Raw genomic sequence first — 24115 nt, 5'->3', positions numbered from 1 at the left:
ACCGACACTGTATATAATATTTAACACTGTAAGAAAAACACATAAAATAAAATGAAAAGAGTAAATGGGTTTTCATAAATTTCGGTGTCTATAGCTCGTTGAAATGTCATGAGTAACATTTATAGAAGCTACATTTAATGAGAAAGCTAAAGCTGTACCGGTTAAAAATGCAACATCATCGACTTCTGGTTCATTCATCATAGTGAATATTTTTAAACCTTAAAAAAAGCAACAGAATTTTTCAATGTAACTTTAAACGACGATTAATTTTGGCTCAGAATTCTACATGCGGGCACACAATACATCTCAATTGACATATTGTTTGCTATTGTTCCCCACCCGAACTAAACTCAAAATAGATCAACAAGTAGTCTATGGTCAGGCTGTATTCAATCAACATCCAATTGATTATTGACTCTTTTTATTGATAAATTGATGCTGCAGAGGATAATGCGGATAATACTTTATTTTGTTCGATTATATAATTTATTTGTAGCTTACATGGTAAAACTGTTCTCTCTTAATTTTAAAACAGAAGCTATAAGCTAATGCACTCTAGTTGTGGATTTTATAGGCTTCTGCAATAAAATAAGCTTTTCCTTAAATTAATGAAAAACACAAAAGCATCTATCAAGTTTCAGACTTCTGCAATAAAATTAGCTTTTCCTTAAATTAACAAAAAATCATAAAGCATCTGTTTTATTGAGGTAGGTTGATGCAAAACTGCATGGCTTGTAATTTTCATTTAATAGGATTTTTAAAAGAATTATGATGAAAAGAGATTTTCTGATTGCAATCAAATCTTAATTTTAAAATTAGCAAAATGTTGTGTTATTTTGGATTTCTCTCCTTTGTTTTCTTTTTTAACTATAATCAGTTTGTGTTTTATGAATTTCTCTTTTTCATCAGTTAAATTTTCTTGACAATGCTATCGGATTTACGTATTTGTTTAGGAATTTTATCGATGGATGATAATAGTTACGATTGCAGATCCACGCCTTATATCATAGAAACTATATAATAGATCATAAAGCTATAACCTAAAGTTATGTAAATTTTTTCCTTCGTTTAATTTTTTCGAATGCGATAAAAAAAAAATTATTGTAGGATTTTTAATTTTACAGAACCATAAACAATCGCAAAAACTATTTCGTAGCTAATAAAATTATGAACCTAAATTTCGGCAAGCTCTTTCCTTCATTTAATTTTTTCAACTGAGGTAAACATTTTTTATTATTATTTCTTGATTTTTTTTTTCTTTCTATAATGTGCTATGGCATTCTGAAAGTAAACAAAGCTTCTGAAATTTACAAAATATATAAATTGTTCTAGATTCGATGTCTCTGAAATCTAGAAATTATTCTGAATTTTATGATTCAAGGTCATCTGATTTCAATATTATTCATTTATAAATTCTAAATAATTTAAATTTTGCAAAAATTTAAATTTCATAAGAGCAAGTTTAATATGTTCATATATATATTTATTACAAAATTTTTAGTAACGATCATTACTGTTATTAATAAATACCAAGAATGTGGAAACTTTTTTTTGACATCTGACCACAAAGACTTAAAAATGCCATGTTAGAGGACAACATTAGTAAAGTAAAAAAAAAGGTTAATCTCAAAAATGTACAATGTAATTAGATATTAATTGGATTATGGACATATATTTACAAAATTCTAATCATAATACTGTTTAAAATTTGTAAGAAATGATTCAGGCTTATGCTACATAATGAGTAAATAAAAATGCAAAATGATCAGTTAAAAAGAAGAGATCTGGAAACTTTATTTTCTAATGTAGTTGTATTTTTTCCAATGCTGTGGGGGGGGGGACATTTATTATTTTTTTATTTAACCTGAACTTCTTAATGATACACACTGGAATAGTCAACTCACGTATATTAACACCTTTATTAGAAACAGATCTGCATGTGCAAAAATCTGCGAAGATCGTGATGTTGAGTCAAAAATATTGCAGCTTGAAAATACAACTTGTACCAGCAGGTTTAAGAATCACAGTTAAAACCCATTGCTGATTCCTTAGACATAGTTCATGACAATAAAGCTACACTGGCTGACACTTTTTGAGCAATTGTAATTCTAAATTTTTATTTTCTTGATTATTCCTTTTATAAGATTCAATACAAACTCAGGTAATTTTTTGAATTTCTGTGTATTTTTTATGATGTTAGTTACTTCTGTAATTGACATCTTTTCTGTTATTGTCTCTTTTAACTCTGTAGCAGCAAGATGCAAATCGTTTTTCCTTGTGTTTTTAAACATTTTGAAAATAAAACTTATGAAAAATAATGTATTTTGGGATTATCCTGTCAACCATTTTCGCCAAACCCGATATCATCGCCAAAAGGTAGCTTCTGCCTTAATAACGGCAAATTTTTATTTGCAATGTTTTACTTTATGAATTACTTTTCTTTAGCCTGTTTAAAAATACTTCTTTTTTTTTTTTTTTTACTCCTCTGTAAAACAATTCTAATTTGAGATTACACGAGGATATTGGCTTATTTATTTACACTTTAAAAGTAGTCAAGGATTTTTAGCCTCTTAAATGATTTATTATAATATATATAGTTAGATTCAAGAATAATTCAATGTGTAATTATAAAGAATAGAGGTTTTTACTTCATTTTAATTCTTTATATTACACTTTTTCATTACGTATTTTTGCATTTGCATTTTTTTCTGCTATTACAGTAGGGAACCGATTATCCGGAACGATCGGGACCATCGATATTCTGGATAACTGATTTTTCCGGTTTTCTAAATCGCTGCAAAAAGCCGTTTTTTTTATTGTTAAACCCAACAAAAAAAAAACACAAAAATTGGAAATAATTTTAAAAAGAAGAAAAACGATGAAGTAATACACTAATGATTATTACCAAAATGATGGTAAGGNATCTCAACAGTAGGCCCACACTAGGTGATCATTATTTACCCCAGAAACAGAGTGATCGTGAATTACCCCGGGTCACCCTACTTTATGAATTACTTTTCTTTAGCCTGTTTAAAAATACTTCTTTTTTTTTTTACTCCTCTGCAAAACAATTCTAATTTGAGACTACACGAGGATATTGGCTTATTTATTTGCACTTTAAAAGTTATCAAAGATTTTTAGCTGCCTAAATGATTTATAATAATATATATAGTTAGATTCAAGAATAATTCAATGTGCAATTATAAAAAATAGAAAAATAGAGGTTTTTACTTCATTTTAATTCTTTATATTACACTTTTTCATTACGTATTTTTGCATTTGCATTTTTTTCTGCTATTACAGTAGGGAACCGATTATCCGGAACGATCGGGACCATCGATATTCTGGATAACTGATTTTTCCGGTTTTCTAAATCGCTGCAAAAAGCCGTTTTTTTTATTGTTAAACCCAACAAAAAAAAAAACACAAAAATTGGAAATAATTTTAAAAAGAAGAAAAACGATGAAGTAATACACTAATGATTATTACCAAAATGATGGTAAGGTAAACATCTTTAAAAAAAGAACGAAAAATCCTAAAATCTTATGAGGAAAAAAATAATTTTTTTTTAAAATAGCGGGAAAATTTGTTGTATTTTGTTCCGGTTTTTTGGTTTTCCGGTTTTCTGATTTCCGGATAACGGGTTCTGTACTGTATTATTATTATTTGATAAATTTAATGTGTTTAGAATATTTATTTTGGAAATAGCTTAGCATTACGATGGCACCAAAGGTTTTGTGCTTTTTTGAGAGCATTGACAGGATAATCCCAAAGTAACAAGAATAATAACGCAGATTATCTTATGGGAGGAAATTATCATATAAACTAATTCACAAGTGGTTACAGGATTCTCTCTTGCTTTCAGACACAAAACAAAAGTTGTTTTTCTCATATTATATTAAAATCCAGAGGTTACTGAATGGTCGCACAGACCAGGTATTCTCATGTAATAAATAATATCTATCCAAATAATTTAAAATGAACTGTAACAACTCTTAATTTTTGAATCACATATAAATAACTCAATGTTCTCTCCTCTCACAATGCGACTTCAATAACATGTCACATTGTATTGTTTTTCACTGAACAGTTACAATAATTACAAACTAAGAGCGCTTCTAAAATGCGGCTAGATACCGAACAATTATTAAACATGAAGTACCATCCCCATGGCAGAATTGCAGGGACACGGCGACATCGTCACAGAACGTTACAGAAGATTTTCTTTTAAAAAGTAAAAAATATTACTTTTCTTTTTTACAGAAATTTACAATGCAATCTTTCTAAAATTACCCAATCAACATGAAATTTACGTAATATTTGAATTATGCATTTACTCACTTTTGGACATGCTCGATTAACGCCGATAGTATTGTAAATCGATGCAAGTTTCGATCGTATTTTTGGCAGTTGTTGATATTGATTTTCACAGTCTTGAAATATCCCGATATATTTCAAACTATATGGAAAATTCAAATCGTGCATTTGAGTGTTTACTTTTTAAGACAATGATTCTATTGAATTTTTGACAGTTGTTGCTATTGATATCTTCACAGTTTTTACGTCTGATAGTTTTTATTACTTATTACAGCAACCTAATCTCGAAACTAAACACAGACTTTAAGTAATCTGATTCGCCTGATTTCATCATCGATCTTTTTTCTACCAATTACTATTGCCAATTTCATGATCTTTAATTATGTTTTTTATTCTTATAATTATTTACAAAATATGAAGAAGGAAATAATTTGCACATTCCCCTTTTCGTACAAAATGCGAGAATCTTACCCATAGTATTAGAATAAAAAATTATTGCATGTTCAATTAAAAAAATAATATAGTTTTTTTTTCTTTTATAAACACAGCACTTTTGTTATTTTAAATTAGTAAAATATATGTTTATTATTATTATAAGTATTTTGCAGAGAGATATTAGTGCTAGAGAGTTTTGTCGTAGATGGCTTGAAAAAATTCTGTCACAGGGCTAGAGAAGTGTTTAATGAATATTCCGAGACGTGAAACATAACAAAAAAAAAACTTTTTTATTCTTAGATTTAAAAAGATCATTTTTCATTTTGAAATATTTTGGTGATTTTAATATAGAATAACTTTACAATGTGTCATTTTTTCCAAATATCAAGAATTTTATTTTCTACATCCTGATTCCCACCATATTCTTTTGTTTCTTCTGTACCTTATGAGCCACTCCACTCTTTTCTGTATCCTAAATTGTTTGTAATTTCTTTTGAATCCTTATGTTTCTCTTTTATTCTTTGCTTTGAAGCTAAAGAAGTTGTGGAAATGATGATACAGTAGAGTCCCGATTATACGAGTTAATGAGGACCGCAACAAACTCGGATAATCGAAAAACTCGGTTAAGACGAAGCGTATAAAAACGGAAAGAAAAAGAGAAGGTATATTTAAGAAATACAAAAAGTATACGAGTATACCACATACAATTCATATTATAATTAAAAAGCTTGCTAAAAAACATTTAAAAAGCATACTTTACGAGAATTAAATAGTTTTTACTTAAAAAAAGTCCTTAATCGTTTTTCGTTCTACGTAACTTTGGCGCTTTTCTGTAGTAATGTTTCGTCTTTTTTAGGGATTACAGGAAGGCTGGTGTCGCCTCTTTTTGTTGTTCTATATATTCAATAGTACATTCGATAGCTTTTAGTCCATCTGTATGAGAGATTTTTATATGTTGATTTTAATAATCACTGTCTTCATCATCTTCGCTAGATTCATTATCATTATTGATGATATTAACAATAATTTCATCAGACCAAGTTGTTGGATTTTGTTTTTCTGAGTGTTTGGAAGATAAAATTCAGATTTTTTTTCAGCGGTTTTTTTAAAAATAAACTAGAACAGAAAAATATCCTTGAAATATTTGATAGCTCGGTTAAAGCAGAAACTTGGTTAACTGGGGCTCGGATAATTGGGACTCTACTGTATATGCGTTTCCATGTGACATGTTTTAGTTTTATTCAAATTTGTAACAAATTTTAGTAACCATTTTCTTTGATATAATGTTTTTATAAATTATTTTAGGGTTGACCCTTTTGATGTTCCGGAGAGGATAGTTTTGTGGCAACAATGGAAAACATTGTGGCGCTCCTTTTTGAAGTGCATTAGAGAAAAAGTGAACTCGTAACTGTTTCAATAATTTTGCTCTAAAATGAATTCAATGAGGGCCGTAACCCGCATATCTCCAGTTAATATGTGGTCAAACGAAGCATTTTCCAAACTGACCTCACCAGAACAGTTTGGAAAACCATACAAAGTTGAGGTATGCTTTGTAAATGATCCACGCACTGGAATGCAATACAGAATGGAAACTTCTTACATTTTTGAAAATGGCGATTCTACAAATCAAGATATGTCTCTTCAATGTAACCAGGTACCTGGCCTGGTTCCTGCTAATACATCTAGTGCAGGAGATGACCAAAATGTTTACTTTTTAAATGTGCCAAAAGAAATTAAAAATTCTACACTACCATCTCTATTGGGTGTTCAAAATACCTTATCAAATAAATCAGGCAGTAAAAGCTGTGGTCTAAAAGAGGGCCGTAGGAGATCGTCAGAAAAAAAAGTTCAGAGTGAATCAGATATTAGTAAAAAACTTTTAGAACCTATATTGCAGTATTTTGTTGAAAATGAATGCCTCATTTGTGGATTCATAGCGTTGTATGAATCTGACCTCGACAGCATCAAACACATGACGACTCATATTCGTCAGGATTCTTACTTCTGTGACTGTTGCCGAAAACCGTATGTCTCCGCTTCTGAGTTGTATAAACATAAGATCGACAAATCTAAAAAGAAACCGTACGTTTGTGAAGTTTGTGGCAAAAAATTTAAGAGGAATTACTTTTTAACGTCACATATTCGGGCTGATCATGTTGCTCTTCCTTCTTCAACAAGCAATTCATCTCAACAGCAACCTGCTGTTTCATCTGCTGAAGAAACTAAACAGGCACCTAAACAAAGTGTTTTTAATGATTTGTCTGAATTAAAGCAAAAATTTAATTTGAATAACTGCCCACAGTCAAAATTAAAATCTACTGAAACCTCTTTAGTTAATTCTGCTCAATTAAAAACAAAATCTGCTTTGGTTATTGTTCCTCATTTGGAACCAAAATCTGCTTTAGTTATTACTCCTCTATTCGAGCAAAAGTCTAATGAATCTGCTTTGGTTATTACACCTCAATCGGAACAGAAATCCGATATATCTTTTATTGCTCCTCAAACGGAGCAAAAATCCAATAAACCTGCCTTGATTATTGCTCCTCAATCAGAACAAAAATCTGATATGTCTGTTTTGAAAAATTCTTCTAAAGAAAAATCGGATATATCTGTTTTGAAAAATTCTTCTAAAGAAAAAGAAAAATCAGATATATCTGTTTTGAAAAATTCTTCCAAAGAAAAAGAAAAATCTAATAATTCTGGCCCAAAATCAAAACTAGCATTTCGGCAACCTGCCTCAAATATTTCTCCTAAATCTGAGCAAAAACCCAGTAAATCTGCTCTGCACTTTTCCTCTGACTCAAATATCAAACAAGCGCAAAAAAATTTCGTGAGATCTAAGAATTATTTTCCTGAAAAAAAGAAACTAATTAATCCTGCCTTTCGGTGCACAATTTGTCATAGGAAGTTTAATTCTTTGAAGTTTATTAGCGATCATAGAAGATGCCATGGCGGTATTGAAAGATTCAAATGCTTAATTTGTTTTAAGCATTTTTTCAATAGTGGAGTTTTAAAGCATCATAATCATGTGAAAATATCTAGAGCTTCATATAGTCATTCAAAGCAAAATTCAAAAAAATTGTCGATAAAAGAGCATTCATTCAAACAAATATCTGCTAATTCTACCTCGAGTAATTCCCTTCCTTCAAAATTAATGTCTGCTAAATCTGATTTGAATAATTTTCCACAATCAAAGCAAAAACAAGCTCAATCTGCCTCAAGTAATTCCTCATCATCTAAACAAATGCTTGCTAAAACTTCTTTGAGTATTTCTTCTCCTTCAAAATTATCAACTAAATCTCCTTTGAGTAATTCTCCTCAATCAAAATTAGTATCTATTAAATCTCCTTTGAGTCATTCTCTTTCTTCAAAACAAGATCTCTCGGATTCAAGTAATTCTCTTTCTTCAAAACAAGGTATATCTGATTCAAGTAATTCCCTTCCATCAAAACAAAAGCATGGTGAATCTCCCTTGAGTCATTCTATTCCTTCAAAACAAGATATATCTGATTCAAGTAATTCCCTTCCATCAAAACAAAAGCATGGTAAATCTCCCTTGATTAATTCTTCAAAAAAAGATCTATCTGATTCAAGTTATTCCCTTGCATCAAAACAAAAGCATGGTAAATCTGTTACGAGTAATTCTCATTCAAAACAAAGACACAGTATTCCATCTTTAAGTAATTCTCCTCAATCAAGTAAATATAATTCTCAACGCTCTAAGAAAAGTGATTCCAGATTGAAAAAGATTATTCAACCTGCCTTTGCGTGTACGATTTGCCATAGAAAGTTCCATTCTTTACAGTTTATCGGGGATCATAGAAGATGCCACGGAGGTATTGAGAGGTTCAAATGCTTGATCTGTTTTAAGCATTTCTTCAACAGTGGAATACTGAAGCATCACCATCATATGAAAACTATTTCTGATAGCCTAAGGTGCAAAACTTGCAAAAAATTCTTTCCTTCGACTACAAGTCTAGAAGAACACAGCAAATGTCATAAGAGAAAACAGTTGTTTTCTTGTCCCATTTGTAATGAAAAGTTTTATCTGGAGAGTAAATTGTTAAAACACAAAAAGTCTGTACATCACAACTTGTATGGACTTGTGTGAAGAACCAAGGACTCAAAATTCTTGCTGGCTTCTTGATTTGAAATAAATTCTTGATTTGAGTTACAGATTTTAGCTTGAAATTTTTATTATACAGAGGAACAAAAACAATAACATGGTGTATAGTGTTTTTAAAAAGTGCTTAATTTTCCCTTTTCGAAAATGAGATTGATGAGATGGCGAAAATCGACACATATTATGCAAAAGCAAATTTTTCACATTGTTCTCTGCAACGTTTTCACAATTCATTCAACCACAATTTAATTCGCATACTGTTGGTCTAGCGTATGAAAGCACTATTCATTTTACTTGTTTGATGAAATACTTGCGAGTTGCACGTGTGTCTACTGAGCAGGGTTCGGTAAGATTATTGCACTCTCATGTGCAACTCTGCTGCATTTTGCAAGATATTTTCAATTTCTGACTTCATTTTCCACCCTCTGACATCAAACTGAAAAATCTCTCGATCATTTTATAATGGCTAATATAATCAAGAAAAGAGTTCTTTGTCAGAAACTATTTATTTTTTCATGATCATGTAAAGTCTTTGAAAATTATTTTGCATTTTGTTAATGTATGTAGTGCTTAAAAATATTTTTGAGTGCTTAAAAAGTACCTAAAAGGTGCGTATTTTTTGTTGAGAGACTTGACTACACACCCTGAATAAGCCAATACAGAACATGCAAACTAGATTTAATTCGCAGTTTTTAATCAAAAGAATGAATTATTACAAATTTAATTCATAGTTAATTTTAAATTATAAAAATGAATTTTAGATCAGAGTATGATTAGTATGTTATAATTATTAGTTATTAGTATGAAAATATATACTGCATAACCAAACAGTAAGGTTGAATAATATATGACTGCCAGGCTCAAATTATATGTGTTCCTGGAAGCAAGTATTTTAAAAAGCCTGAAAATATAAAGACTAAAAAATTAAAAGTGCCCTGAAGCTAATGAAATCTCAAGGGAAAACCGTGTGAAAAACTAATGTTTATTTATTTCTTTGTTTATCGGTTTGAAATCACTTTGACTTTGTATTATTAAGTTATTTTATGAAGAACTCGTAATATTTCAGAGCATAAGCGGAGAGAATGTTCTACGAATTTAATAGCCATTCTAAAAGAGAGAAAAAAAATAAGCAACACTATCTTCGTGGGTAACTTTTCCTTTTAAAGTGTACCTTGACAATTTAGTTTATTTGTTTACCTTTGGTCAGAAATAAAAGTTCCATGATTGAAAGAAGATTGAATCTTCTTCAATTAAAAGACTGAAATGGAATATTTCTTTCCTGTTGTCATTTTTAGATGTTTCCCTTTCAATTGATGTTTTTAAGTATTTTAATTTTCAACTGTTATTTTATGTATTTATATGTTGAGTAAGTACTGTTTTGCCACCCTTAGCGATCTATCGTTAATGCTTTTCAGATTTCTTAAACTTAATTTTAAAAAAAAGTTTCTGAAAGAAATGTGGTGTAACTTTTATAGATGTAAAATGACTCATCCAAATCTTTGCAATGAAATGCTAATAGTGTACTTTATAATTAATTCATTTTTCATTTGATTTACATAAGCATTTATTAATGTAGCATCTGTTAAACATAAGATATTTTAATACAATGGCACACAGTATATTCAAAAGGTTTTATTTTTATCATCAGAATTTAATTTTTGATCATTCCATAACTATGATAGATAATCCAGCTGCGCTGATACCCTGATTATGTACTATAATCAGGGTATCCGCACAGCTGGAAAGTCATGTATTTCGGTATTGAAAGAAAAATTTCACAAAAAGTTATGATTTTAACTATTTTTTTTTAAAAAAAAAAATCATGGAAAGTCATGGATTAAGATTGCCAAAAAGTCTAATTTTTAAAATGGAATTTACTCTCCTCCCCTTCCAAATTCACAGTGTTCCAAATATTTTAATTTGTAACAAAATCCCACTCACAGTCATATTTTATTATAATATAAAATGTTTTTGTCATGTTCTTTAAAAATTGTGGTGTTCTTTCTAAAAATGAAAGAAAAAACATCAATTCTAGAGTGAATTATGTTTTAAACTTCTGTGATTTTCGAATTTTTATTATAGTTTTTTTTTAATTCCGAAATGAGAACAGAAAAATCAGGAGTATTTTTTTTCTTTCCAAGCAGAGTATCTTTAAAATATAATTCTGCAGAAAAAAAAGAAGAAAAAAATTATTTGCTTTCGTATTTTCTTTCAGTTATTTTATTGCTTCAACTCTTTCTTTACTCAGTTTTTTAAATTTAAAATCTCTAAATATGAAGATGCAGAATATAACAATTTTGGTTACACCTATCATTTCAATTAATGTTATTATTATGCCTTTTTAAATTTATTGTTGTGTGTNTTTTTTTTTTTTTTTTGGAGAAAATAGTAACTTTGTTAAGTCATAAAAAATTCTTGGAATTAGTCATGGAAAGTCTGGAAAAGTCATGGATTTAAAAATCTAGAATGTATCAAATACCCTGTATAATTTACCTTAAAACAATCTCTAAAACTTTTCGATATTCAGTGAGAAATTTTTTCGTTTAACCAATGTTGAACATCAGATTCATATAGTTGATTTGCAATACTTAACCCCTTGACATACGAAGACGTCTAGTAGAAGTGATTTGTTTCTTCTGTCAAAACAATAATTGACGTGTCTCAGGCGTCTTCAACACAGAGATGCCAACTTGCTCCGGACAGCAAATAAATATTTTAAAGTTGTAGTTTATCAATTGTGATTCTTGGTTTAATAAATTCAATTTAGTAGATTTTTATCCACCACTATTTCTAAATAATTCGTAGGCTTATATAATTCACCACTTTATAGTAGTTATATCATGCTATACCTTTTAAAAAGCGAGCAAAAATAGTCAAATATTTGCAAAATTTACTTTGCAGTTATTTACCGTTTTTTTAAAAAATTATTTTGGCATCCCTGTCAACAATCTGTTGTGAGTTGTTGTTTACAGTGCAATCAAAGATCATTTCTATATCAAGAAATTTAATGATATGCCAAGGGGTTAATATACAGTAGGGAACCGATTATCCGGAACCCTCGGGATAATCGCTATTCCGGATAACTGATTTTTCCGGTTTTCTGAATCGCTACAAAAAGCCGTTTTTATTATTGTTAAGCCAACTAAAAATGTATATATATATATTTGGAAAACTTAAAAATAAGAAAAAACGATGAAGTAATACACTAATGATTATTTCCAAAATGATGGTAAGGTAAACATCTTTAAAAAAAGAAAGAAAAATCGTAAAATCTTATGAAGAAAAATTTTTTTTTTTTTAAAAATGCCGAGAAAATTTATCGAATTTCGTTCTGGTTTTCTGATTTCCGGATAACGGGATCTGTACTGTATTACGATTCTAACTCCATATTGAACCCCTAAAAGAAAAGTAACTCCTAGATTCTTCCTAGTGCTTTTTTTTAAATTACAATGTAGCTACATTTGTATATCTAGCATTTCTTTTTATTAAATAGAAATTCTTTTAATTATAAAAATTGAATATATATTAAAATAAAATTCAAGTTTTATACCATAGAGGAAATCTTATGCAACTGAGAAAAACAGATTATAATCTCTATAACTCGAAAAGATTTCTACCGTCTTTATTATTTTCCCATTTTAGATAAAAAAACTCAATCTGTCTTTTTTACTTTATATTTAAAGAATAGAGAGGATTGAATTCCTGAGAGGATTAATTAAAATTCATCTTACTTTCTGCTCTGATTACATCAATTTTAAATAAATTGCTTGTTATATGTTTTAAATTTTGTTAGAACTGTTATTGCAACCTTGTAGCCATTGACTCATATTTACATGTATGCTGATAACCACTGTAATTGAATTCAGCATTCTTCTGAAAAATTATTGATTTATTTATTCATACTGTGATTTTAAGAATATTTAAATTTTTTATGTGCAATTATGCATGACATTGAAATATATTTAATTATTTACTTGAACTTCATGTAGTTTTTTGGAAATTATTAGTTAATTGTGTAGTTTATTAGTTATGATGTTTGANATGGAAAGTCATGGATTAAGATTGCCAAAAAGTCTAATTTTTAAAATGGAATTTACTCCCCTCCCCTTCCAAATTAGTATAATATAAAATGTTTTTGTCATGTTCTTTAAAAATTGTGGTGTTCTTTCAAAAAATGAATGAAAAAACATCAATTCTAGAGCGAATTATCTTTTAAACTTCTGTGATTTCCGAATTTTTATTATAGTTTTTTTTTTAAATTCCGAAATGAGAACAGAAAAATCAGGAGTATTTTTTTTCTTTCCAAGCAAAGTATCTTTAAAATATAATTCTGCAGAAAAAAAAGAAGAAAAAAATTATTTGCTTTCGTATTTTCTTTCCGTTATTTTATTGCTTCAGCTCTTTCTTTACTCTGTTTTTTAAATTTAAAATCTCTAAATATGAAGATGCAGAGTATAACTGTTTTGGTTAACCTATCATTTCAATGAATGTATTATAATGCTTTTTAAATGTATTGTTCTGTTTTTGTCGGGAGAAACTAGTAACTTCGTTAAGTCATCAAAAGTTCTTTTAATTAGTCATGAATTTGAAAATCTAAAATGTAGCAGATACCTTGTATGTATTATGCAAAACGNGGCAAATACCCTGTATAATTTACCTTAAAACAATCTCTAAAACTTTTCGATATTCAGTGAGAAATTTTTTCTTTTAACCAATGTTGAACAGCAGATTCGTATAGTTGATTTGCAATCCTTAACCCCTTGACATACGAAGACGTCTAGGAGAAGTCATTTGTTTCTTATGTCAAAACAATAATTGACGTGTCTCAGACGTCTTCAACACAGAGATGCCAACTTGCTCCAGACAGCAAATAAATATTTTAAGGTTGTAGTTTATCAATTGTGATTCTTGGTTTAATAAATTCAATTTAGTAGATTTTTATCCACCACTATTTCTAAATAATTCGTAAAACCTTTTAAAAAGCAAGCAAAAATAGTCAAATATTTGCAAAATTTAGTTTGTAGCTATTTACCGTTTTTTTAAAAAATTATTTTGGCGTGTCAGGAGCAGTTGGCATCTCTGTCAACAATCTGTTGTGAGTTGTTGTTTACAGTGCAATCAAAGATCATTTCTATATCAAGAAATTTAATGATATGTCAAAGGGTTAATATATTACGATTCTAACTCCATATTGAACCCCTAAAAGAAAAGTAACTCCTAGATTCTTCCTAGTGCTTTTTTAATTACAATGTAGTTACATTTGTATATCTAGCATTTTTTTTATTAAATAGAAATTCTTTTAATTATAAAAATTGAATATATATTAAAATGAAATTGAAGTTTTATACCATAGAGGAAATCTTATGCAACTGAGAAAAACAGATTACAGTAGATTCTAGATTATAATCTCTATAACTCGAAAAGATTTCTACCGTCTTTATTTATCATTTTCCCCTTTTTAAATAAAAAAACTCAATCTGTCTTTTTTACTTTATATTTAAAGAATAGAGAGGATTGAATTCCTGAGAGGATTAATTAAAATTAATCTTACTTTCTGCTCTGATTACATCAATTTTAAATAAATTGCTTGTTATATGTTTTAAATTTTGTTAGAACTGTTATTGCAACCTTGTAGCCATTGACTCATATTTACATGTATGCTGATAACCACTGTAATTGAATTCAGCATTCTTCTGAAAAATTATTGATTTATTTATTCATACTGTGATTTTAAGAATATTTAAATTTTTTATGTGCAATTATGCATGACATTGAAATATATTTAATTATTTACTTGAACTTCATGTAGTTTTTTGGAAATTATTAGTTAATTGTGTAGTTTATTAGTTATGATGTTTGAATTGTGGATAAACATATGCCTCATCATCCTGATTCTGACCTTCATGATTATGTTAATGTTTTATGTTATTTACAGGGAAAGAAGATTTTTCAAAATTGCAACACCAAAATTTTTTTTTTTTTTAAAATTCCACAAATTTTTTTTTTATTATTATTGTTTTCAAAATGTCCAATTATTTGTTAGAATTGTAACTTTTCTTTTTCTTACTGGCGATTGAAATGCGCTACAGGTGGCGTAAAGCAGAACTCTCTGCCTTTGGCAACACTTCGCATGCTTTCATCATTAGCTTGTGGAGAAGAGGGAAGGGTCAGTCATGGAACCGATCTTCATGCCAGATGGCGTAATCCAGCCTTGCAATGGCGAATAAAAAATTTTTTTTTGTCAAGTTACAATTGTCTAAAATTATTAAGCAATGGTGGCATACTACTATGCATTTTTTTATATTGCAAAAATAACGATTTACAAAAATTTAAATAATATTTATTTTGTAGTTGTCTTTCACGTGGAACTAATGTGCAGCTTTTTACTTAAACTTATCATAAATAAGCATTTTAAAAGATGAATTTAAATCTGCCAAGTATTCTTCATATAGTAAGTGATAAAACGGTGCCAAAGTTTTAAATTTGAAAGAGAAAACTAACAAAAAACCTAAAATTTGAAAAAGTAATTGAAATGAAATAATTTAAACATTATACTATATTATATTATTATTATATATTACTATTACATATATATTATATATTATTTAAACATTATATTGTTTTTATTTAAAAAAAAAATACATAACATGTCTAAATAGCATCAAGTTTCTCATCTCCCCCCTGGCCAAAACCCCACAACTTTTTACCATTTACTATGAGTAGAGTACTTAACAGTTAACTATATGTTTTTTAATTTTTCTGGATTATGAATTTTTCAGCTATCACTGCTGTATTGTATGCATTTTGTCATTTGTTTTTATTTATGAATTTAATGAATAAAAAGAAATTATAAACATGTATTTTAAAGATATTTCTTATAAATTATTCATATTTTAAGAACGAAAAGTATCATATTGTAAAATGTGTTGTTGTTGTTGTTATAAATAAATTCTTAAGTTTTATTGCAATTGTCTCTTTTTTTAAATTAAATTTCATGTTTTCTTCCTTTTCTAATAATTAAAATTATACATGTTCATTTTATTATTTTTCATGTCTCTGCTGCAGTAGTTATAAATTTGGTGTCTAGGTTATGTTAAGTGGCTAACGGACCAGAACACTTGCATTTGAATTTATGTCATGAAGAGTTTCTATGTTATCAAACCAAAGGAAATTATCATAGACTAATGAAGGGGCCCAAAATGTGGCACAGTTACAATTCAGGGGCACAGAACAATACGGCTCTATTCAAACATTGCAGGTTTTCACTTAAAACGCTTGTTACAAGTAGGACAGCCAAATGTGACCAGCTGGGTTAAGTGATGGGAAGTAAAAATTGCTGGCCCCGAGGGTTCGTATCCCGGTCATGGTCACTGTTTAAAAATTATATTTAATGAAAATAAATGTTTTTTTTTTATTTATTTGACAGCATTTTAAAGTAAATAAAATAACCCTTTTCTTAAAATTATTATTTTTTCGAAGTGAATAATGTAATTGGCGATCGAAATGGGCTACAGGTGGCGTTGAGCAGAACTCTCTACCTATGGCAACACTTCACATGCTTTCAACATAAGCGTGTGTGGAGAGTCATAGAAGAAGGAAGTACGTTTGTTTCTGTCTTGATTTTATAATAGATTAAAATCTTTTAAGGTGGGAAAATGGAACTGAAAACTACATTAAATATAGTTCTAAAATGGAAATTTTAAGAAATATTTGTTTTATTTGAAAGTGAAAAAAATTAAGAAAAGGAAAATATATTATACCATAGTATATTCCTATACAAGTGAGGAGAGGGAAGGGCCAAAGGTATGGAATCGATCTTCTCTCCAGGTGGCGTATTTAAGCATTGCGATATCCTACAAAAGCATTAAAAATGAAGAAATTAATGCTACATGTATATATGGGGTCGCATTCATTTCATCGACAATCACTTCATCGACAGGCCATTTCATCGACACCACTTCCTCGACAGGCCGTTTCATCGACTAGGTCATTTCGTCGACAGGCCGTTTNGGTGGCGTATTAAAGCATTGCGATATCCTACAAAAGCATTAAAAATGACGAAATTAATGCTTGTATACTACTACATGTATATATGCCCCCTTATTATTAACTAACAACTTAAAAAACTCGGCCAGATATTGTATTACAACATTATATAAAACAGTAACAGAGGAAATAATTAAAGAAAAATAAGGTGGCTCAATATGGTTCCATTGAAAAAAAAAAAAGCGGGAAAGTACTGAAAAAGTTTGTAACAGGTGCCGGATGATCTGGTGTGGCCTGCAGGGATAAGGTTCGACTTTGGTACCGATTCGAATCAGATTTCTGAATTGATTCGGTGATCAGTGACTCGAATCAGTTGATTTTATCGAAATGGATTTAAATTATAGTGAATAATTGTTTCTGAAATTTCAGTTTTGTTTCGCATTGATGGCATGTCATATACAGTTAGAAATTCCTTGTAAAACATTAAGGGATTCTTACGAATTCATTTATAAGAACTCAAGATTTTCTTATTAAAGAATTCGATGAATTCAGATAGAAAAAGATGAATAAGTAAAACATTTCTTTTGTAATTACTTTAAATTTGCTGTAGTTAAACAAGTATTTATAGCATTTAGCAAGATATACAATATAATTATAGGAAAGATATAAGTATTTTAATTTACTTGAAATAATTCATTAATGAGAAAGAATAACACATTTTCTTTTATTAACATTAAGTTAAAAGAAAAATAGTAATTGGTAAGTATACTTTCTTAGAATTTTTTTAAAGCATTTGATTTGAATCAAGTAATTCGCAATTAAGTCGTTTACGTCTTGTTATTAGACTTAGTGATCCAAATTGCTCGATTCGAAATGGGATCTGAATCACTTGATTTGAATCAGTGATCTGAATCACATTTAAGTTAGATTCGAATAGTGATCCAAATCGAATAATAGTGAATCAGTGATTTGAATAACTTCATAAAATAATTCGAATCACATGATTTGAATAATTATATCCATTTCATAATTCGAATCAGTGATCTGAATCACTTGATTTAAATATTGATCCAAATCACATAATTCGAATCAGTGATCCAAATCGCATGATTAAAATTAGTGATATGAATCCAATCACATCCAAATCACATGATTCGAATCAGTGGTTTTAATCACTTTATAAGAATCTCTTCGAATCATTGAGCCGAAACAGTGATTTAAAACACTTGATTCTAATCTTCAATCTGAATCACTTGATTTGAAAAGTGACCCAAATCGCATGATTCGAATCCGTAATCCGAGTCACTTCATAAAAATAATTTAATCAAATCACTTGATTCGAGTACTGCTCAAAATCACATGATTTGAATCAGTGATATGAGTCACTTGATCCTCTCACAACGTAATTTTTCGCAGCAATTTGTCTTATGTTACATTTTTGATTAAAAAAAAAATTACTAATTTCATAGTTTATACCGACTTAAGCTAATTGGGACCTCCCCCTCCAATGGTTAGAGGATAGATCGTTCTGTCCATATTATTGATTTTCTGACAACTCTATGTCCATCATTAAAAGAATATAGCACATCTGAAGAGCCAAAATTTGACAAAAATGCTATTTAAAATTATAATTCGAAAATGTAAAGCAATGTTATTTTAATTAATTTATTATTTTCTTTTACATTAACTGAATTAAAGATGCATAAAACGGTCAACAATGGTATAACTGATTGTCATATATCTGTGAAAAATTTATATACTTGCTGACATTATGGCGGAAATCAGCTAAATTTTCGCAATTACGATGGCTCAATTAAGCCAATCAGAAGCCCGTATTTTTGTAAACATATCGCATTTTACAATATGCAAAAATTCAGTCTTTTGATTCGCCGAATGTGTTCGCCATCGTAATTGCAAAAATTTTGCTGAATTCCACACTAGAAAGCCATGGATTTACGAAATGCAGTTTTTTTGGCGTTCATATGATAGAAGAAGCTTACATAAAACTGATGGATTTTACGCCGTACTGATATTTTGTTTAAAAAAAAGAAACTTCATTAAAGAACTTTCTGAAACGATTAAAGAATGATTTGGGAGGAACTGCCCCGTATGCCCATGCCTTAGTTAGGCTCTGGGTGAAGTATAGTTTGTCTACGGCTAGAACTCCCCTCACCATCACGTTTGAGGTGATAAAACATTAAACAATTCTGATCCTTTCTTATCTGAATCAGATATGATCCAGGAGTCTGTCATCACTCTCACCACGATGTCGGGTTCTTTTCTTAATATCAGCGGTTCCTAATTTTTTTTTCGACTGCGGAACCCAGAGTTTGAAACTTATTGTATAAATTTCAACTATGAACTTATTAACGAACAGAAGATTATTAATTACCTTGATAATATGTAACAAACCTAATTTCATTAATTATTTTGTGAATTTAACGAAAAATGAAATTTCTTCACCATGCGGTTTTATCAATATTAGTCAGAACCGTTTATAGGGATGGGGCCCCCGGAAAGTCAAAAGTCTTAATAACATTTTTTTTATCCAAACTAATTTGTTAAAAAAAAAAATTATCAAGTGAGAGTGTTTGAGATGATATATTGAAAGAAAAAATTAGTTCAGCCATACGTCTCTTCGACCATAACATATCGCAAATGATGGTTGTAGTTCATTTACGTCGCACTAGAGCTGCACAATGGGCTATTGGCGACGGTCTGGCAAACATCCCTGAGGATGATCCGTCACAATTTTGATCCTCACCAGAGAGGATGGCACCCCTGCTGCGGTAGCCGACGACCTGCACGCGAAGTCGAGCACTTTACGGTAGAACAGTTTAACGAGGACCCATACCGCACACCCTTGGTCCCTGAGCAGACTAATACCAGTGGTCACCCACCCGCACATTAAATGCAGCCACTGATTCTTGACTTCAGTGATCTGCTGGGAACCGTGTCTTAACGATCAGTCCACTGCGGGACCGCGAATGATACATTCTTGTAGAACAAGAACAGAAAAGGTGATAAAAACAGAAAGAACTGCTTACGCTATACAGTTTAGGGAAAGGGGAGTTTTGAATGCCTGTCAACAACAATGAAGCAATGTTTTATGTTTGTTATTCCTTGAATTTTGTTACCATGCTCTTTCCTGTTTTATGCTGCTTAATTCGTGGGAGAATAAAAACGTATCACCTGCATCAGTTTTATTTCGATTTCACCTAATAAGTTCTCATTGTGAGTATAAATTTATTACGCATATTTTTTGATTATTGTTGAATCGACGAACTCAAATGTCATACGTACGATAGACTGATTTAAAAGTTAAACTACTGAAATACGTTTTCCTTTTGAGAGCAATAATTTAAATTAGAATTTTTTTCTTAAATTGGTGTTTATACTTTTTAATGTTTTTTCTTTTTTAGATCGGCAAAAGTTTAGAAGTGCTTTTAGTATAAATTTTAATACATTTGTCATAAACTATATATAAAAAATAACAATTATTAATCACGAAATTAGTGATCTTCCTGAAATTGTAAAGCACTAATAGTGTATGCGTCAAGGCTCAAAATTTTGTCTCTCTTTAAGTTTGAGGCCGCCTTTTAGCATCTACTAGCAATGCATTTAGTTCTGAAAGTTGCTTAAACATTCTAAAGCTTGAATTTTAGAACATAATCTGAGTATCTTTTACTAATGACCAAAGCATAAATATAAGTGATTGTCGAATACAAACATAAGATAATGCACCAAATATGGCAAGCGAGTACTCAGGTTTACAAGCAAGGTTAAATAAAATAATTTTTTTCTTTTTTGGTGTTTTTTAGAGGATTATTTCCGATTTTAACAGAAACTTGGTCTTTTCTTCTCCAGTTCTACCCATCAGGGGAATACCTTAACTGAATGCTTAGAATATGGACTAGTTGTTAAGCGTTCATCGGATACGAGGTGGTTCAACCATTTAGACGCAATAAGGGCACTGCATAAGAGTTACGGAAAAATTATGGCCGTTCTTCAAACTTTAGAAAAGAAAAGCTTCTAAAAATTAGACTCTGTGGTCTTCTAAAGAAATTAGAAAATGCTGTGTTGGTAGAATTTTGTGGTGATATGATATCAAGAATAAAACAGATTTCAATAAGCATGCAAAGGTCTTCCTCTCGATGATGGTCTCAAATTGTTTGAATCCTTGATTGCTTTTGTGAGTGAACAGAGAGAAACGTTCTCTCAGGGTGCGTAGCCAAATTATTCAACAAAAAATAAGCACCTTTTAAGTATTCCAAGCACTCAAATATCTTTAAGCACTATATACATTAACGACGCCAGGTGGCTGAGTGGTAGCGCTTCGCGCTCCCGTGCCACAGGTCCTTGGTTCGATCCTCGGGCCGGGCAAGGTTGACTCAGCCTTTCATCCTTTCTGTGGGTCGATAAATGAGTACCAAGCATGCTTGGGAACTAAATACTGGGGGTTTCGCGTTCGGCTGACCACCTAACCGGAACATCTGCTCCGGCACCCCAGAGCCCAAGGTCAAGAAAACTGAGATGGGTACAGTAGGCGTTGGCCCTCTATGGGCTGTCGTGCCGCTGAGTTTAGTATATACATTAACATAATGCAAAATAATTTTCAAAGACTTTAGATGATCCTGAGAAAATAACTAGTTTCTGACAAAGAACTCTTTTCTTGATCTCGTATTAGCCGTTATAAAATGATCGAGAGATTTTTCGGTTCGATATCAGAGGGTGGAAAATGAAGTCTGAAATTGAGAATATCTTGTAAAATGCAGCAGAGTTGCACACGAGAGTGCTAGAATCTCACCAAACCCAGCTCAGTAGACGCACATACCGACTCNTCGTAAAGTGCTCGACATGGTAACGAAAAAAGATCTCATTTTTAAAAAAGGAAAATTAAGCACTTTTTAAAAACACCCAATGAAAAAAGCACCTTTAAAGGCTTATAAATAACGAAAATAAGCACCTATAAAAACGCTATGCACCATTTCCAAGGAAAATGTTACGGAATTTTAAAGATGAAGATAAGACGACACGTACTCCACCAAGAATTTCTCGCCTGACATTTTAATATGGAAATGCACATGATGTTATTTTACAAGGTAGCGAACTATTTAAAGTTTATCTCCTAGTAATGGGCACATTATTTAGTCATTAAAAAAACTTCTTTCAATGGCGTATAAATCAATAGTTGATTTGTTTTCTCAGATTTGAATTCTTTAAAGTCTGAGGAATTAATGCTTCACTGTTATTATTTTTGTAGATTTTATGTGAATGAAAAAAGAACTAGCGCAATAATTAGAACATTTCAAGCATTACCTGGCCTAGGAATATAAGCTAGATCAATTAGGAATAGGCGAGATGCATAAAATAGTAAAGAACAACAATTTCGAAGACACATCTCCATACATTGACATTTCACTTTTAATTTTTTCCTCACTAACGATAACTAAATGTTGTGTCGCACGTTCATTCTCCGGAATAAAATTATTAAAAAACGAAATGGTATGACTTAAAAAAGTATGAGTCATTTTGTCAATCACGAGCATTGAATCTTGCAGGAAATTGATTTTAATAATGTGATAGAAGGCTTCCACTCTCAAAAAGCGTAAAAAGTGTGACTACCTTAAATTTTCTATGTAAATAATCAGTGGCCCGGGGTGGGAGTGGCTCTACTCTGGGATCTCCCAGATTATTACGATTCTACAAATATTGTGTCCCGCAGTGGACTGATCGTTAAGACACTGTTCCCAGCAAATCACAGAAGTCAAGCATCACTGGCTGCGGTCAGTGTGCGGGTGTGACCACTTGGATCAGTCTGCGTAGGGACCGAGGGTGTGCGGTATTGATCCTCGTTAAACTGTTCTATCGTAAAGTGCTCGACCTCGCGTGCAGGTCGTCGGGCTACCGAAGCGGGGGCACCATACCCTCTGCAGAGGATGGCATGTCTTCGGATCATCCTCAGGGATGTTTCCCAGACCGTCGCCAATAGCCCATTGTGCAGCTCTAGTGCGACATAAATGAGCAACAACAACAACATCTACAAATATTGTCTGACCATTCGGCAAACTTACAAGATTTCATATTCCTGCTTTTATTTTTTTCCCCAACCAAATACAAGCTTAAGTACAGTCCGCAAAAAAAAAGATATCATTAGAACACATATTACAACATTTGTCGTCATCATGTCCAAATATATATGCGGCCCTTTCTTAGTCAACCTGCTGTGCAGGTGGCCCTTTAATCAAAAAGGTTCTGCACCCCTAATTTAAGAGTTGTATCTTTCTTAAGACCACGCTTAAATAGGGTATATTTCGATGTCACGATCTGTCGCTAAATGGTTTTAAAAACAATTTTTATCTCTTTTTTTTAAAAAAAAGAAAGTGAAAGGTTTGCCAGTTACTTAATATTTACAACTTGGTTCCTCCTATGTTTTTCTTTTGAAAGTTTCTTGTGGGTTACCAAGAATTATTCCATGACATATTACGATACAAAATTCTTCCACCAAAAAGAAAATAAATTATGAATGGTATACTATAATACATAATTGGTAGTACCTAAAAATTAAATTCGTTGAAGTGAGTACATTTAAATCTATCGCGCGACAACAATACAAATAAAATAAAATAAATAAAGAAATTTAAGTAGAAGTATGTACCTTTCAGTAAGACAAGATATAGGTATTATTCTTAAGGACCATTCTTACTGCAATCAAATTGAATGAGCAATCGCATATCGACGCAATTTGCACATGCGCAAATAACTCTTTCCACTGCTGGTAATTGAGCGGGACCCTACCAGAGCTTTGTAGGGGGGACACAATATGACAATCAAATTTAATATGTATGTATATAATAGTGTGATTATTAGCTTTAAAATGAGGAAATTCGAAGTCAATATTCTGTTTCATTACATAGTCCTATATCTTACCTTATTATTGACCCATAATATTTATATCGGATCACGTATAATACATGTACATTACCGGGTACTAGTGGACCCTGCTAGAGGGAAATAATTATAAGCTTATTATGGGGTTGAAGTAAGCGAAGATAGATCCAAGGGTATTCAATGTGGCAATATAGTTTCACATACTATGTATGTATATAGTGTGCTTGTAAGCGTTAAAATGAGGAAATTCTAAGTCAATGACCCATAATATTTATATTGAACCACGTATTATATTACCGGATACTAGAGTACCCTAGTAGAGGAAAAATATATGGACCTCATAGGAGGTACACAATGTGGCCC

The 24115-nt window shown here is 30.7% G+C and overlaps 2 protein-coding genes across 2 annotated transcripts in view; one reads left to right on the top strand and one right to left on the bottom strand.

The window, feature by feature from the left end:
• Positions 1-432, bottom strand: part of LOC107448197 (glutamyl aminopeptidase) — a 41959-nt gene extending 41527 nt beyond the window's left edge. Inside the window, exon 1 of the mRNA XM_016063312.3 lies at positions 159-432. Within this exon, the coding sequence (XP_015918798.1) occupies positions 159-201 (43 nt within the window). The 5' untranslated portion in view covers positions 202-432. The remainder of the gene's footprint in view (positions 1-158) is intronic.
• LOC107448196 (zinc finger protein 354A) lies at positions 338-10680 on the top strand. Its single transcript, XM_016063311.4, has 2 exons — positions 338-707; positions 6058-10680. Exon 2 carries the CDS (start codon positions 6185-6187, stop codon positions 8861-8863), a length of 2679 nt encoding a protein of 892 aa, XP_015918797.2. The 5' UTR covers positions 338-707; positions 6058-6184; the 3' UTR covers positions 8864-10680.
• Positions 10681-24115: the final 13435 nt, after the last annotated feature.

The sequence above is a fragment of the Parasteatoda tepidariorum genome, chromosome 9, assembly GCF_043381705.1.
Source record: "Parasteatoda tepidariorum isolate YZ-2023 chromosome 9, CAS_Ptep_4.0, whole genome shotgun sequence".
In the NCBI taxonomy this organism is placed as follows: Eukaryota; Metazoa; Arthropoda; class Arachnida; order Araneae; family Theridiidae; genus Parasteatoda; species Parasteatoda tepidariorum.
The sequence above is the reverse complement of the archived record's forward strand: the minus strand, read 5'-3'. Positions and strand labels throughout refer to the sequence as shown.